The 17,892-nt window shown below is 37.8% G+C and overlaps 1 protein-coding gene across 9 annotated transcripts in view; it reads left to right on the top strand.

Moving 5' to 3' along the window:
• The window catches only part of YAP1 (Yes1 associated transcriptional regulator), a gene marked incomplete at both ends in the record, with an annotated part of 103,887 nt that overhangs the window by 53,092 nt on the left and 32,903 nt on the right, over nucleotides 1–17,892 (top strand). For 4 of the 9 annotated variants that reach the window (XM_084251274.1, XM_084251272.1, XM_084251273.1 and 1 more), the window contains one exon: nucleotides 16,971–17,084. The exons of 4 other annotated variants lie outside the window; for them this stretch is intronic. In XM_084251274.1, coding sequence (XP_084107400.1) covers nucleotides 16,971–17,084 — 114 coding nt within the window. Of the gene's footprint in view, nucleotides 1–16,970; nucleotides 17,091–17,892 lie in introns of all 9 variants that reach the window. One more of the 9 variants, XM_084251271.1, reaches the window with a different exon arrangement.

Raw genomic sequence — 17,892 nt, 5'->3', positions numbered from 1 at the left:
CACTTGGAAACTTTTTATTTGTCAAATTTCTGTAGATTGTGAGAACAACCTTGTATTTATAATACTAATACAATTGACATTGTGTTGTCATGCTCCTCTAAAGTGCACCTAAGATATCAGTAACAAGTAACTCATTAAATTTGATTTGGTAAACTATGGCTTTTGCATTCAATAAGGTTGATTCTGATTCTTTTAGAACATTAAAAATTTTTTGTTAAATTTTCTAATAGAATGGTCTGAAGAAGTGAGAAGGATTTGTATTCAAATGTATTCTTAAAGTCACAAGTGTAAATAACAGGTTTTAGAAATGTGCGTATATTTTTTCCAGCTCTGCATTTTGGTGGTTAAATATGAAATGTGTTTTTCATACTGAGGATAAATTAGTAGGCATTTTGACTTAGAGCAGTATTTAGTAAAGAGATGACGTTGGCAGGAACAGTTTGAGCTGCAGAAGCAGAAATGTGGGTTAGGAGTGAGGGGAGTTTGGAAAAAGGTTGGAGTCCGGGCCTTGGAGGCAGGACCTGAAATGGGAAATGCCACTGCCAGAGAGATCTGAGCATTTTTAAGTGAAAGTAGAAGCATTGAAATAATAAGTCGTATTTATTTACCAATCATTCTGGTAAGTTTATTTGTACTATCTCATTTAATTCTCGTAGGGGCCAGTTAGGTTAGGTGCTGTTACTAGTTTCCCCTCAAATATGAGAAAAAGTTTGAATAACTTTCCCCAAATTACCCAACTTTTAGGTGATAGAAGCCAGGATTCAGAATTTGGTAATGGGGTAATAGTAACTACATGTGAACCAGAGTTAGAATAAGTGACAGTGAAGCACTACAGAAAGCAGAGGGAGATAGAGCCCTGGGGGTACTGTTATAAAACAGTGGCAGATATACTGGAGAACCACCTACCTTTATGAGGTGTGCTTAAGGAGGTCTTGTGTCTAATATAAAACATACTACCTACAAGAGGGCAAATACTTAGTATACTAGAAATCATTGTTTCTAATGGGGTGGTTGGACAGTATGATAACTTGTAAATCAGGAAAAGACTACCTGGCAGGTTTGGTGAAAGCAGAAAGAGGTTTTATTAATTAATGTTTAAGACAAAAAATTATCCTTCAAAGAGAAGGGATCACCAAAAATTTCAAAATGAGAGTAAGGTGTTAAACTAAGTACACATATGAATATTCCCAGGACAGATTTAAGTCTGGATTATTGGTCACAAATTTAAGTAAGGGTTTAACTGTTAAACCAGGGATGAGGTTTTGATAGCATCTGTACAGTACATGCCCCTTTTCACAATGAACTTGATTGCTCTTTCATTCCTTTCATTGCAGTGGATATTTCAAGATAAATGGAGGACTTCTGCAAGGTCTTGAAATGCTTTGGAATGATTGTCACAGGGTTGTAATCTTGACATATGTTACATTCACAAAAAACTATAGTCACAATGTCACCTTTAAGGAGTTTTCTGCCTAGGGACCGCTCAATCTGGGTAAGCTCCAGGCTGTTTTCAGGGAAGGGTACAGTATAATCTCCAAGGACTCTAAGAAAAATGTCCTGCCTCTCTTGGTCCAGGGTTGCTCCTTGAGAAAAGCAGCAAAAGTGACACTCCACTGTGCTTGAAAATGATCTTTTCAAGATCTTTAAAGAGCCGAACAAGAAAAATTGTTAGGGTATGAATTAATAATTTTTGAGGATATTTACTGTAATGAAGCAGCAGTGGCTTACGGGTCAACAGGAAGCAACTGCAGACATTCCCACAGTGAATGGAATACCTTCACATCTACTCATCCAAGCCTGATAGACCAGAAAGCTGAACAACTCATTTTTTTTTTTTTTAAAGATTTGTTCATTTATGCACATAAGAACTAGGGTACAGGCCAGAGAGGTGGCGGGGGGTGGGGGGAGGTGAGAGGATTCACCTGAGACAGAGTGGGGAACAGAATAGGCAGATTGACTGAAATACACTGCTGAAGAGAGCAGCGGGCGAGTCAGGAGAGGCCTGCTGCGCCATGCGGGTCACCTCCCTGGCTGAGGATCAAACTCCTGCTGCAGTGGCTGCGGGTAGCTTCATAGTACTGCATTTCAACCCCTTGTGCCACCAGGGAGGCTCCTGCACAACTCTTTTGAAGTACTTTGTTGGGTTAAATGCAAACTAGATTTTCACTTTTATTAGTAGTTATTTCAACAGGAACTTTCAGTTTTCTTTTTTAAAAAAGAAGTCTCATTTTAATACTTGAGTCTGGCTTGGTGTTTTGCTCTATTTTTTTCTAGGCAATCGCTTTCTTTAAAATAAGATTATTTTCTCTAAACTCTCCAGACCTGTTGTCTGCATAATTTTTAATGGTTCTTTGGACTGAATGATCTCTTCAGAGACTGTCCAATCATGAGATTTCATATAATGCTCTTTGTTTATGTCTAATTTGTTTTAGCAAACAGTGATAAGAATTAACTTGTTCTTACAAGTCCTTTTTCAAAATATGATATTGACTTGATGGATTTTATTGTGAGATTGGAGACCTGTGGTTTGTAATTGGACAGCTTTCTGAATAAATATAGTTGAGAAATAACTTATAGGTGTGCCTAGAAAAGGTTATGGAGCAAGACTAACTAGATCTGATGAGGAAGATTAACTTACGTTCTTTAACTGTCAATTTAAGACAAATCACAGTGAACCTTTGTGAAAGGGATTTGTAAGGTGAGGAAAAGAAAATTTTGGAGTGAAAAGAAATTAGAATAATCCAGTAAGATAATGGTTTTGTCTTCATAGTAAAAATATAAAAACATACCCACATATAAAGGACTCTGTGTGTGTGTGTGTGTGTGTGTGTGTGTGTATGTACCCTATTCTATTAAATTACTTGAAATGCTTGCCCTTTTGAAGTTATATTAAATCTATCATTCTTATAGTAATTTAATAACCTTTGGTGCACACTTGGGATCTTTATAAAATAGTTCTGCATACTGAGAGTTAGATAAAATTAGTAATTTTTGTGTTAGACTTTAGAAAATAATGACTTGGGGAAAGATGTTATTTATTATTTATTTATAGTAATAACTGAATAGTGAAGGTCTTTAAGCAATAGAAAAGGCAAAAAGGCATATTCTGTGATGGTCCGGAAATAACTTCATGCCAAACATCTGGTAACTAATTTAGGAACATTTAAAAATCATAACCCTTGATTTAAATTAAGGAAAATCAACCCGTTTATCTGCTCTTTAAAAATAAGACTTTATTAACAATCAAAAGTGAAATGTCTTAATAACAGCAGCATTTTAAGGAACTATTTTTATGTTTCATAGTCATTTATTTGACTAATACCCCCACATCTACCATTGCAGCATGTTCAGAGTTCTCTATTATGAAAACTTGCATGAAGTTCCTAGGAAATAGCTTCAGGTGGATGGAGAAAATGCCCTCTTAGTCTTGAAAGGTGATGCATGTTAGAGGAATGTGCTGAACACCTATTTTTGCGGTGGGGAAGTGGTCAGAAGCAAGCAGTGTGAGAGGACAGATGCACCTTGGTGCCTGTCTGCTGCACTGCTCTTGCTGTGTGTGGTTTCTGTCAGAGCACAAAACCAAATGGCACACATAGGTTGTTACCAAGAAAAATAACAGGTAGACATTAAATATGAAATACAAAAATGGCAGGTAAAATCAAAGTACAGTGTTTTTTCCTTTTAAAAACTCTAGAGGGTAGGGTGTGTGAGAAGCTGCATGCAGGTTTTAGGAGTTGATAATTACTTCATGTGTTATAGCTTACAAAGTTTGAACTTCTGCTTTTTACCTATGAAGTGAACTGAGAGGGAAGTTAAAATAGAGACTAAAGTCAGGGACTCTTGCATTTAGGTAGACATAAGTTTGAGTCCCAATTCTGTCACTTACTGTCTGTGAGATCTTAGACAAGTTACTGTATGTACCCGTGTTTAAGTTTCTTCACTTGGAAAATGGGGATAACAACAATGACAATTCAGGGTTGTTGTGAAGGTTAAATGCATAATCCATATAAATGTGATTGGTACATAGATTATTATTTAACACTGTTTATGTACTTGGTGCAATATTGTGCCTATATAACAAAATGTTGCCTTGATCTGACATTTAATGAGTTTGCATTAACTAGTAGCTACTGTTTATTTAAAATAAAGATTTATTTATTTATGCGTACAAGAGCTGGGTACAGGCCAGAGATGTGGGAGGAGAGCGGTGAGAGGACTCACCAGTGGGGAACAGAACAGGCAGACTGACTGAAATACACTGCTGAGGGGGAGCAGCGGGCGAGACAGGAGAGGTCTGCTGCGTCATGTGGGTTTCTCCCTGGCTGGCTGGGGATCGAACTTGTGCTGAAGAGGCTGTGGATTGCTTCATAGTGTGGTGCTTACCCCCTTGCACCACCAGGGAGGCCTAAAATTATTTTCAAAATCTATCACCACGGTATCTTTGGGGCTGTGTTTAGCTCTTAAGAGCTTTTTATCAAATGTGGGCATTGGCACTTATCCAAGTATTGTGTTATCTTCTGACTTCACAGTCCATTTGGTATGTGTGCTAGTGTTAAATATCAATATGCTTTTTTTTTCTATGAGTCAAACATTTTTTGATTCCTTTGAAGTTCTTAGATATAGTAAGATGGAAATTTTTATTACACTATACTAAAGCAAATCAAACAATAAAATTATAGCAAAGCTCAAAGTTAGAGCAATACTCTCAAGCGCAGATCCCAAATACCTTTTTGAATTTTTTTTTAAGATTTATTTATGTATACAAGAACTGGGGTACAGACCAGAGGTGTGGGGGTAAGAGGATTCATCAGAGACAGAGTGGGGAGCAGAACAGGCAGATCTGCTGAAATACACTGCTGAGGGGAACAGTGGGTGAGACAGGAGAGGGCTGCTGCACCATGTGGGTTATCTCCCTGACCAGGGATCAAACTCATGCCACAGTGGCTGGTGATAGTTTGATAGATAGACTTTAACCCCTGCACCACCAGGGAGACCCCAGATGTCTTTTTTAAATGGAAATTGATGCTTTTTTCCTCATTTAGAAATTTAGGTAAATTAAGAAAAGTGATTACAGGAAAATAGTAAAAAAAAAAGCATAATAATACAGAATCAGTATAGATAATCTTCAAGAAACTTATTCTTGCTTTATTTAAGTTTCTAAAAAATGGTTCGTAATATGGAAACTTCTACCATTTTAACTGGAAAAGTTTGGACTAGCCTATTTTGTTTTAATAAAGTCACAGATAAATAATATATAGGGAATATGGAGATTAAAATATTTGTGGGATAGAAAAAATAGGGAAATAATGGTTTCATTCAAGTTGCTAAAGCTGTTTTGCAGTGTATCATGTCGAGTAGAGGAGTTTTTCTGATGTCTGTGTGAAAATCAGCAGTGCCCTGCACATGGCTCTTGTAATCACAACCCAGTGCTCAACCGCTGCGCCACCAGGGAGGCCCTAGGTTTTAAATATTTTAGAGAGTACTGTGTTCATATATTTAGTTACATGCTTGATTATTTCAGATAAGGTAATTCCTTCCTGACTTTGCTGTATTTCAAATTTCAGAGATTTTCTCCTGAAATGCCAGGAAAGATACAGAGAAACTTGAGATTGTTGAGTTACTTTAACCTGATCTTAGAGCACAAACAACAAAATCTTTAAAGAATTTGTTAGGAGAATACTTTGAAATAATCATTTGGGAAAATAAAGTTAATCAGACTTCTGAAAGTTAGTAGGATTTTAGTGTAGGTGCCAAAACTAATGGGAAGAATGTAAGCTTATTTTTGTTTAACTTATTGATTCATTTAGAAGAGTAAGAGAATATTGTTAAAGAACATAAAAATAATTTTCATTTGTAATTGGTATCATTGCTACCAGCTCTTAGTAAAATGAGCTATTATTAGATTATGGTGGTTAAAAATAGAAGTGTCCGTGTTCAACTTCCTGCTGTGTTATTTGTAGAATTTTGGAACCTGTGCTAAACTTTGGAGGAGAATGAGAAAGAGATTAAATTATTTACATTTAAGAACCAAATCAAATATCTGCTTTATTTCTTCTTTTCATAAGTGTTGGAATATTATTTTTATCTTCCCCACTGATTTCTAACTCCTTCTGGTTGCTCTACTGCTACAATAATATGACTCATTTGAGGAATATTTGTGTGAAAGAGTAAGATACTAATGCTGTTAAAATGATATCCATTGACTACCATATATGGACAGCATCAGTGAAAGGAAATAAATACTGCAACGATAATCAGTTTTCCAAAATAGTACTCTTTTTTTGATGTCATCAGGTAAGGAGGTAATAAGACTTACTATATATTAGAATTTTAGCAATAGATTATTATTTTCCCTGAATATTATGAAGTCTAAGTGAGCTCACAGAACTAAGCACTTTAATTAAGTTAAAATCTAAGACATTCAAGTTTTACTAGATAAAGTCTGAATTCAGAGTCACATATTAGATTGTTCTTGAGCTTGTAGTATACCTCAAGGAAGTTCATCCAATTGTAATAAACAGAAAGGAAAATGATTTTTAAGAAATTCTAGTTTCACCTTGCAGTAGTTGTTCCCTTTCTCAGTCATTTATTCAGTAAATATCAAGTGCTCTACTTTTGTACAAGGCACTGTAATACTACTGGGGTTGTAGAGTCAAGTGAAGATTATTTATTTTTACATAATTATAACAGTAAATATTACTGCAGACATGAACCAAGCACTAAGAAAGTAGAGGAGGAATATCTGAATCAGTTTGCGGGGGTGGGGGGTTTGGAGGGGACGGAGGAGGAAAAATAGAGATATCTCTGAGGAGCCAGGTATTCACTCATCCTTTGAACAGATATTGAATACAAATATGTATAGGCCCCCTGTAATGGATACTTTTTGCATAGAGATCTCATTGAACTGAGATTCATACAGATATGGGGGGGATTCAGACAGGATGCTCTTTGTGCAACATAACAGCCAGTTGACGGGTGCAGGAGCATGTTTGGGGAACAATAAGAAGGCCACTGTACTTGGAAAGGTGAAAGGGAGCGTGGAAGCCATGTTGTCTGGGGCCTTGTTGGATGTGAACAGAAGAGTGCTAGTATATGAGTAAGTTTCTTTAAAGTAGAGGGACTAGTTAGCAGGCAGTTGCAACAACAGGGGAGAAGATGGACCAGGATAGTGGAGGTGGAAGTGGCGAAAAGTCCTCAACTCAAGACTTAAGCTTTAGTAGGTGTGTGGGAGTGAAAATTAGCTGAAGAAAAGTAAAGGTAAAAGGAACCACATGGAGAGATGACTGAGGCCTGAAACCACCCATAGCAAATAACTAGTGTTGGGATGGTGGAAAGATGACACTGAAGATACCCTCTATGTGATCAAATAATAAGTTTGAACTTTCTCTTGAAAAATTGGGGGAACCATTAAAACTATGACTCTTCTCTAGGGTCCTTCCCTTATGGAGGGGATAGCCTTCTAGGAGTTGCTATTTTTGTTACCTGATCATTTCATCTTTGATACCTATTTTTCAGACCCTCTATATTATACATGGATTATGTATTATGCACAAATGTTCATGTTAGATGTATTACTGGAACAAAATGGCAGAACTATTCCAAGAAACAGTACTTTTTTTTAAGTACCTAATTTAAGCCCTATCCTTTGTCATTCATTTCCTCCTTTAATCTTTAAGTAAGTCTTTTTTTAAAGATTTCTTTATTTATGCATACAAGAGCTGGGGTGCAAGCCAGAGATGTGGGGGGGTGGTGTTGGTGAGAGGATTCACCAGAGACAGAGTGGGGAGCAGAACACGCAGATCCACCAAAATATACTGCTGAGGGGAGCAGCGAGTGAGACAGGAGAGGTTTGCTGTGCCATGTGGGTCACCTCCCTGGTCAGGGATCAAACTCCATACTGCAGTGGCTGTGGATAGCTTCATCGTCCTGCATCTTAACCCCTTGTACCATCAGGGAACCCCCTCAGTAACTCTTTGAGGAGAGTGTTTATCTCCTTTTTGTAGATAAAGAAAGTGAGCATCAAGCAGATTAAAGAATTTGCCCAAGGTTAGAAGGCTAGTAAATACTGGATGTAGGACTTGAACCCGGTTTGCCTGAATCTACTCTGTCAGTTTTCTCTAAACTTTATTTCTCTAGAGTTTTTTTTTTTTTTTTTAAGATTTTTATTTATTTATACAAGCACTGGGGTACAGGCCAGAGGCGCGGGAGGGTGAGAGACTCCACCAGAGACAGAGCAGGGAGCAGAACAGGCAGAAGGACCAAAATACACTCCTGAGGGGAGCAGCGGGTTTCACAGGAGAGGTCTGTCGCACCATGTGGGAATCTCCCCGGACTGTGCTGAGAATGGGCAGGAATTGAACTGGCATTGCGGGCCTGCGGACAGCTTCACAGCGCTGCACTCAACCCGCTGTACCACCGAGGAGGACCTATTTTTCTAGAGTTTAATACAGTTTCTAAACTGTCACATTTAACTTCACTTATAATATTTCAAAGGTGAATTTTTAAAGACCCAGTAACCCACTGAGTAATAATTTTGCTATATTGGAGAAAGTTAATGGTAATTCTATGAAAAAGGCTGAGTAAAAGGATGATTTGGGGGTGGTTAGGGCCTAGAAGGGTGGATGTCTTCAAACCCTGTGCAATGCTATAATGCCTGACTGTAGAGACCCTAAAGATTTTGGAATTTTTCCTGTGCCCTTAGGGGATCCCTGAGCCTGAGAACTGTCTCCTCAAAGGAACATGATCTTGTGGTATATACAATGTTTAACAGTTAGGACCAATTTGGAAGCCACTGCTAAAATTTGATCTTAGAAATGGGAAAGTCTACATTAAAAGTTTTATTTGAGGATCAAATGCAAAAGGTATTTTGAGGTAAAATCTACTCAAAATAAGGGGACGTGTGTTGAGTGTTCTCCATTTGTTGAAGCAGTGAGACCATTGTTGACCTTATGAGGATATTAGAGATACGGGAGCCATCTATATGGATGTGACTGATCTTAATGGATCCAGGAACTTCCAGAGGGAAAAAAATGAAGACAAACACTGCCTTTGATTAATGTTTGTCATATTTGTAGTTTCGTCCTTGAGAACAGAGTTGTGGCGGCTATCTGGGTTTGAGTCCTGGCTCTGCCACATGTCAGCCTAAGCTAAGTGATCTTGGTTGGGCAACCTTTCTGTACCTTTGTTTCTTCATCTGTAAAAAACTTAGATCAGGACCTTGCATATATAGTAAGAATAGTTTTGTGCTTTATGATGAATGAAGAAGACTAGATTTTTTTTTTTTAAGATTTATTTATTTATGCATACAAGAGCTGGGGTACAGGCCAGAGATGCGGGGAGTAAGAGGATTCACCAGAGACAGAGTGGGGAACAGAACAGGCAGACTGACTGAAATATACTGCTGAGGGGAGCAGCAGGCGAATCAGAAGAGGTCTGCTTAGCTTAGCTGTGTGGGTTTCTCTCTGGCCAGCTGGGGATCGAACTCATGCTGCAGAGGCCGTGGATTGCTTCATAGTGCAGTGCTTAACCCCTTGCACTACTAGGGAGGCCTGAGAAGACTGGAATTTAAAAGTGGAATTGATCAGCATTAGATTCCTTTAAAAAATAATTTGCATATATTTTCTCAATTACTCTTCCTGTGTTCTCACTGAAACTATTTCTTGAACTTTGAACTGCTCGTCAGTGTGTCAGTAAACTTTCGGGTAACTTTTTTATTCCTGAATTGTGGGTCAGGTGAGAGGGAGAGGCTGATCATTTGTCTTGCGGCATAGTTAATCAGGGCTTTCTTGTTTGATTAGACATTGTAAATGATTTGTTAGTCATTACTAATGTAAGAGGGTCTTTAGGCAAAACAGGAAGTTGGTGTTGAGTCACCTTTAGTATTATGACATGGAGGATTTTGTTTTAAAAATATTGCAGGAAGAGAGTATTTGATATAGTAAATGAGTTATTCAACCAGTACTATTATAAATTCTACATTAAAATTTATTTTCCCTTGAAAGAGGTCAACTGTGTAATGAAGTATGATTGGACTTTCAGTGGTGAACTTGATGTAGTACGTACAGATGATGATTTAGAGTGATGCACACCTGAAACTCATATTGTTATGCAATGTTATTTCTTTTTTTTTTAAATATTTATTTATGCATACAAGAACTGGGGTACAGGCCAGAGGTACAGGGATGAGAGGATTCACCAGAGACTGAGTGGAGAACAGAACAGGCAGACAGATTGGAATACACTGTTGAGGGGAGCAGCAGGTGAGTCAGGGGAGGTCTGCTAGTGTAGATCTAGCTGGCCAGGTATCAAACTCCTGCTCCAGAGGCTGCGGATAGCTTCACAGTGCTGGGCTTAACCCCTTGCACCACCAGGAAGGCCCTGCAATATTATTTCAATAAAATTTATTTCCTCCAAAGATAAGTAATTCTTATTTATGAATTACTTTAATCATAACCTACCACTCACCACCCTTTCAACCCCTTACTGGTTGAAATGATGAAAGGTTTTCTAGTTGAGTCTTCATCATTAAAACAAAGTGAATCCCCGTATCTCATTCCTACCTTATTCTTCTGGATCCACATTGGCCTCCTTATTGTTCCCTCCTCTCTCACCATCCAGCAGCATCACCTTTAATGTCACTTCTTCCTTGCATACCTATTGGTCTGCCTTTCTAGAAGACTGTTTCCTGTTTTTCTTTCTGCAGTCATCTGCCTCCCCCTCCACTGATTGCATTTCTCACTAGCCAAGATGATACTGTACATATTTGTTTGTCATCTTGGCTAGATAATTCCATAAAACAGGGACTGCTTTGTTTGCTGTTATATCTCCAGGGCCTAGAATACTATCTGAATATAGCCTAGGGGCTCAGTAAATACTTACTGAATAAAAGAATATCTGTATATCTTGTACCTTCAGTTCAAATGGTCCCCAAAATGGAGAAATTGAACTTATATGTGAAGAATAAGAGAGTAGGGCCTCCCTGGTGGCGCAAGAGGTTAAGATGTAACCTATGAAGCTATCCGCAGCCACTGCAGCAGGAGCAACCCATATGGCACAGCAGACCTCACCTGACTCACCCGCTCTTCCCCTCAGCAGAGTATTTCACTCAGTCTGCCTGTTCTGCTTCCCACTCTTGTCTCTGGTGAATCCTCTCACCACCTGCACCTCTGGACTGTACCCCAGTTCTTGTATGAATAAATAAATCTTTAAAAAAAAAAGTATTTTGTTTCATAAGCACTAATAAAGGATTTTAATCTAATTTCAACCAACATTTATTATCACCCTTTATGAATAGTAGGTACTTTTTAGACAGTAAGACAGAAAAGTGCATAACATATAAACATTTTTTCAGGTATTTCACAGTCTAACCAGGAGATAACATATGTAACCAATTAATACCATATGATAAGTTAAGTGCATAGGTGTGAAAGGAATATCTTGCCAGCACAAAAATAGACTCTTCACTTGAACTGAAAAGTAAAGACTTCTAAACTGAAAATATTTTGCTGAAAAAATGCCCATGGGCCATAGCAGTTCATCTTGCTTCCAGAGTCCTAGTCTTCATTTCCATCTGGTCATTAGAGAACAAACAAGAAAAAACTTTTCGTCTATTTCTTCATAGTAATTACCTTTCAAGCATTAAGAAAAGGGAAAAGCATCATCCTTCTTATGACTTCTTTGTTCCTGGTATGTGTCTGCCATTTACCTCCTCATTCTCTAGCAGCTGTGACTGTAATATAGCTTTTGATTCGTTAATCTCTGAACTACTCCTGGTGCAGTGAATAGCTGTAGTTAGATAAGTGAATAACTACAGTGAATAGCTGTAGTTAGATAAGTTAGATGGATACAAGGAGCAGTTCTGTACCAACCAAAGAATTCTAAGTATAGTTGGCCTTGAACAACATTGGTTTCACCATGGAGGTTCACTTATATGGGAATTTTTTTCAGTAAATACAGTTGACTATCTGTGGGATCCACATGCATGGATTCAACCAGCTGTGGACACAGAACCCTCAAGGATATGGAGGACTGGTTGTAGGGAACTTGAGCACCAGTAGAATTTTTGAATCTGTGGGGAACTTGAAACCAATCTCTCTTTTCCCATCTACCCCCTTGGATACTATGGGCATCTTAGTTAAATTTGGGGGCGAGGTTGGGGGGAGGGCAGTTAGAAGTTATACATGGATTTTTGACTGTGCAAAGGGTTTGGTGTTCCTAATCCCCCACATCATTCCAGGAGTCAATTGTAGTTATTTTTTTAGGTCAGTGGTTCTGAAAGTATATTCCTTCGAACAGTAGCAGCATCTAGGAGTTTTCAGGTCCCACCTCTTAAAAACTGAATCAGAAGTTCTAGGGGTGTTTTAAGAAGCCTTCCAGGTGATTCTGATACTAAAGTTTGAGGTCCACTGTCAGATCATTTTATATAAACAGAATATTGCCATTGCATTTGCTTCATTTTATACACTCCATATTGAAGAAGTTATAATACTTATGATACACTAAAATCAGCATATAAATGGAATGCAGAGGCATTTTAAATTTATTTTGATCTATCCCTGTGGCCTTCTCTTACAAATTTAGTTTTGTGGGAAGCCCAGATGTCCTTTAGCCTTACTGACCTTACTCTCCTCTAACTGTAGTCCAAGCAGATGCTTGACCCCGACTTACAGTAACTGCAACTTGGTGATTCAGAAAATAGATCACTCTCACTTTCTCTGCTTTTCATGGTTACTCAACAAGTTCACTTAGAATTCTGCATTAAGTACCAAGTCACAGAATTTGTTATAAGGACCATCTGACTGAAGAAAAAAAAAATTTAATTCACATATGGGTCAAAGATTTGTTTCTTTCCATTTTTCTTTTTCTACTAAGGAGTCAGTTGTTTGCAAAACCTATTTAAAAACTCATTCCTCATCCACTGTTGTACACTGAAAATTTAATGTATGGAAACACCCTGTACCTTTGATCAGTAGTTTTCTTTTTATTTAAAAAAAATTATTTTAGATCATCGCTTTCCATATAGCTTTATATTTTTCCCCACAATGTGAAATGGAAGGCAGTTGAAGATATAAAGCATTCCTTTTTTGTTTGTTTATCACATATATTTTGGTACATATTTGAGTGCTTACTAAATTAATATAGTAATTCTATTTATATAAACATTACTTAATTCTTTAGAAATACAGTGAGAAAATAAGTCACTACTCTATTTGTTCTGAGCTTGTGTCTCCTTTATATCATCATGTCTAAAATTAGTGCATTTAGAAGTTTTTGATTTTTTGATTACGGTATAGAAGAACAAGTACAGTGCAAAGTTTCCTGAACTTAATTTTTTTGGCCTTTTGTTTTTAGTGAAATTCTAAGTTCTTAATGTGTGATAGTTGATAAGATTTGTATAGGAGAAATTAATTTAATTAATTAATTAATTAAATTTTTTGTGGGACCCTCGCTGGCGGCCGGGGAACGAACCGGCGCTGCAGAGGCTGTGGGCAGCCTTGCAGCCCAGCGCTCAACCGCTGCGCCACCAGGGGAGGCCCTATAGGAGAAATTTTAATGATTTAAATTCTACACAAGGGATAAAGTCACTATTGCACATTGAAATTTTAATGTATGGAAACACCTGCATAAGTTTTGGAAGGATGTATTTATATATCTGTGGAAGCAGCATATTGTATCATTTAAAAGCTGAAACTCTGACATCAGACTGCCTGGGTTTGAACCTTTATCTTGAGCAAGTTACCACTGAATGTCACTGTGTTTCAGTGTGTGTACACTGTGTGTGATAGGGATAAGAACAGGCACGCACTACCACTGGATGAAGCTAAATGTGCTAATGTTATTATATGTAGTGGTGGAATTGGAGGTGATGCTGTCATTGCTGCCCCTAGGAGTTTGTGTTGTCTTGTTAGTTATAACAGCAAAAGAAAAAAACCTCTGGTAACCAACACCAGGGAAAGGGACTCCATTGTGTGCTATGGAGTACACAGATATGTTGTGTCAAGAAAAGATACTCGTTGTCTACTTAGTGAATCAGGTGAAGACGGTACAGGTGAAGCAGTGATGCTTAAGGGAATGTGTATGCACAGAAGAATAATCAAGAAGCCAGTCACAAAGCTGAAGTTGTTCAGTTTTGTTTTTTCTTCCTTTGAGTAGGTTATAAGAAACCTTTGCTTTTCCATTGTGCATTTCTGCACTTTAAAAAATTTCAGTGACTACCTTTATGAATTTATGAACAGAAAGGTTAAGGACCAAAAAAGCACTGGATTAATAACATTTCATTCATATAGTCTGTTTTAAATATGTTAATTGTGTATGATAGATGTACTACATGATTTTTAGCTCATTTATAGAAATATCAAAGTATCAAAAGACAAGATATTTCTTAATTAAGTGTTCACTGAGCAATTACTCATAGTAACTCTGAATTAAAAGGTGAGTGTCCTGGGTCTTGCCAAGACAGACTTGTAAATAAGTAATTACAGCTTTATCTGTTATATGCTAATAAAGAATAGAAGAGGAAACTAATCATTTTGGGTGGGTTAATCAGGAAGGGCTGAATTGAAGAGGTGACTTATAAATTGTGTCTTGCAAGACTAATATAAATTTGTAAGGGGGAAGGGCAGAGGGATGTCTGTGATAACAGGAACAGCACATATAAAAGATGGCATGATTTTCTGAAAAGTTGTGGGCAGGAAACTGGATATGTAAAGAAGACCTAAGAGGTGAATCCAGCTGGCATTTTCCTTTTGGTTGTGGAGAACATGGTAAATGTGTTTTCATAAGATGCTGAGTGGCATGAAAGTTTGTTGGTATTTAAGAAGAAAAACCTGGTGATTTATTTGCTAGGAAGACACTTAGAATGAGCAGAGATGCAGTGAAGAAGTAAACTATCATGATTGAAACAAAGCGATGGTAACTATTGATGACTGGATTCTTAGACTGAATTCTTAGAAATGGACTGAAACAGATCAGAGACATTGTAAGTGAAATCTACAGAATCAGGTAGGTGGAGCAAATAGGCGAAGTTGGTTTGCATCCAAGATACAGTTCTTCATTCCAACTCAGGCAACTATGTTAGAGAGGGATCCTGTTATAACAGGCAGGGAGCCCATGTGTTGGAATCTCTAATGAGGTCGCTTGGGTTGTTGACTTGAGGCTCCTAAAAACATGCAGTGACTCTGTTGACTTGATCATCATTATGCTTTATTAGGAACTTAGAATTTTCAAAGATGATTACTTGTTCTTAAAAAGTATTTTGGAGATGAGCCATCTTCATAATTAATGTTAGTTAACTGGTAGTTTCAGTTTTAGAGGATCTCTTCTCTTGGTGGGGAATAGAGATCAAATTGCTAGTGAATGCTATTGAGAAATTTGATTTATCTTAAGTTAGTTTGCTTCCAATTCATTGTTTAGGAAACATGAGGTTCCCACAGCAGATTCCACCTCTGGACCTAGTTAGCATCCAGAACTTGGTGGGGGGCTTCCTGGGGACAGAGCATTCCAGTTCATATATCTGTGCTTCTTAACGGGGAGACCTTTGACAGTAAAACAGTAACAAATTGGTCTGTTCCTGATGAACTAGCTTAAATGAACTAGCTTAAATTAGGACTTTGGGTCCCATGGGCATGTGTGTGAGCGGGTCTGCTTAATGAACGTCACTTAGCATAATTCAGAAAGCTGACTTGGATGGCCAGTATAGAACAAAGGCAGTTATTCCCATTTTGCACAGGAATCATATTTAGTTTCTGATCTCAGATGTGGGAGATAAATTTTTTTAATAAGTAGTTATAAGGAAAAATGGTTCGGGAATTAGGCTGCTGGATTAGAGTATCATCTCTGACAGTAACTGGCCCTGTGATGCAGTATCATACTGAGCTACTCTGTGCTTCAGTTTCTTTATTAGACCAGAAATAATACTACTGTTTATGTCTTTGGTTGTTGTAAGAAATAAATGAGTTAATGTACATAGTATACTTAGAACAGTGACCAGCACAAATGGTAAGCACACAGTTCATGTGGGTCCACAGATGGAAACATTTTAGGCATGGATTCAGCCTCTACAATTTACACTTTCTTCTCCTGACTCCTGGTGGGGATGGAAAGTGGAAGGGGCATGGGATAGTCAGGGAGATGAAATATGCCTGCATGTAGTGATTTATTCTGGACTTCTCTTTTCATTGCAGTTATTACCTCCCAAAAGCAACTGTAGAGTCCCTACTACCCTCCTAAAGATAGAATCAGCTTCTTAAAACTTACTGCATTCTTTTGTCCTATCTCCCAGGTATAGTTTCCTTAACATGTAGCTTGAAATGGACTTTATTCTCTCTCTCTTCCTGGGAAATTTGCCTTCCAACAGTTCCAATGCTTAGCCTGTCCCTGTCCAAGCCTGTGACAAACTTAGAATTCCAACCACAACCCCCACCTCCTTGCAATTTCTGGGCTGCTTAAAAATAGGTTGCTTTTAGACCATAGTTTTCTTCTTTAAAGTTTTTTTGGTGTGAGCCAGTCACATAAATAATGGATATAAATGGAGCCTGGCAGACTTAGCTAAAGCATGCTTTATGTTGAACAGAATGTTTATGATAGTTTAGATGTTCTGAAAACATTTGCATGTATTCTTATTAAAGAACTTTGGACTTCCTAGGAAGGACTCTCTCAGAACTGATGGCTAGAGCACTTTGTGTCTTGTACTGTCAGTAGTAATAAATATATGCCGTCCGAGAGGGTTTTTCGAAACTCTCTTTTTTCCAATCGGTATCTTTGGGGATACAGATTTTATTATCTGGTGGTATCTTTTTATTAGAGAAGAATCAGGTATAAAGTAAACCTTTCTTCTCTGAACACATGCTTAATTCTGTCTTAATAAGTCATTTTATGTCAAGATGTGTTTTCTTTTTAAATTACCATCCTTCCCACATTTTTTAGGTGCACCAAATAAAAACCAACCATGATGTTTGTTTCTGTATTTTTAGGTCCTCTTCCTGATGGATGGGAACAAGCCATGACTCAGGATGGAGAAATTTACTATATAAACCATAAGAACAAGACCACCTCTTGGCTAGACCCAAGACTTGACCCTCGTTTTGGTAAAGGTTCATCTCAAAACCTTTTTAGATTTTTTTTTACTACTATTTTTTTTGTATGTGAATTTGGGAAGGTTACATTAAATAAAATTAATTACATTGCTTTATAGTATCGAAAGATGACTGCCCACCCAACTTTTCAAGTGCTATTTTTAAATTTATTTTTATACCTTTCACTTTAAACTTGAGAAACTGAGGTCTAAATCCTCTTTTTTAGCTTGGACTCCTGGGATGGGGCTGGGTAAATGTTTTGAGGGTTGGCTATCCAGGAGGATCACTGTTCCTTTCCCATTTGGGGAGAGAAACAGTGATCTTTTTTAAAGTGATCTTTCTGGCTGCAGTAGTAATCAGGCTGTCACACTGCATCTGAGACCTGGGGCACTGACTTTGTCAGTGCCTGGGTCTGCTTAGGCTTAGCTTCAGAGAACAGAGAGGACCCCCTGTGTCCAGTGCGGTGGTGTGTGCTATCCTGAGTGGGGGCAACCCTGTCACCCTGGAGGTAGTCCAATGAAAGCATTTTCTCCTTTTCTTCTGGCTTTTTTCTCTCTCTTTTTCTAAGTGAAGGTCTTTGTTTTTCATTTTAGGATACAGAAAGCAAAACCATATTCCCCTCCATATCCCATGGATAAATCACCATTTGCACAAAGGAATGCGCTCCTTCCCAAATGTGCACATTTTGATAATATTATACAAGTTTTTTAGTGCCTTTTTATCCCTATTTTTCACTGTTTTCAGTTTCTTCAGTGGGGTTTCTGAGATATTTTTCCAAAGCCATGGAAAAATGAATCTAAAAAGGAGCAGACCGTTGTGG

This window comes from Talpa europaea (assembly GCF_964194135.1).
Source record: "Talpa europaea genome assembly, chromosome: 12".
Lineage (NCBI taxonomy): Eukaryota > Metazoa > Chordata > Mammalia > Eulipotyphla > Talpidae > Talpa > Talpa europaea.
The sequence above is the reverse complement of the archived record's forward strand: the minus strand, read 5'-3'. Positions and strand labels throughout refer to the sequence as shown.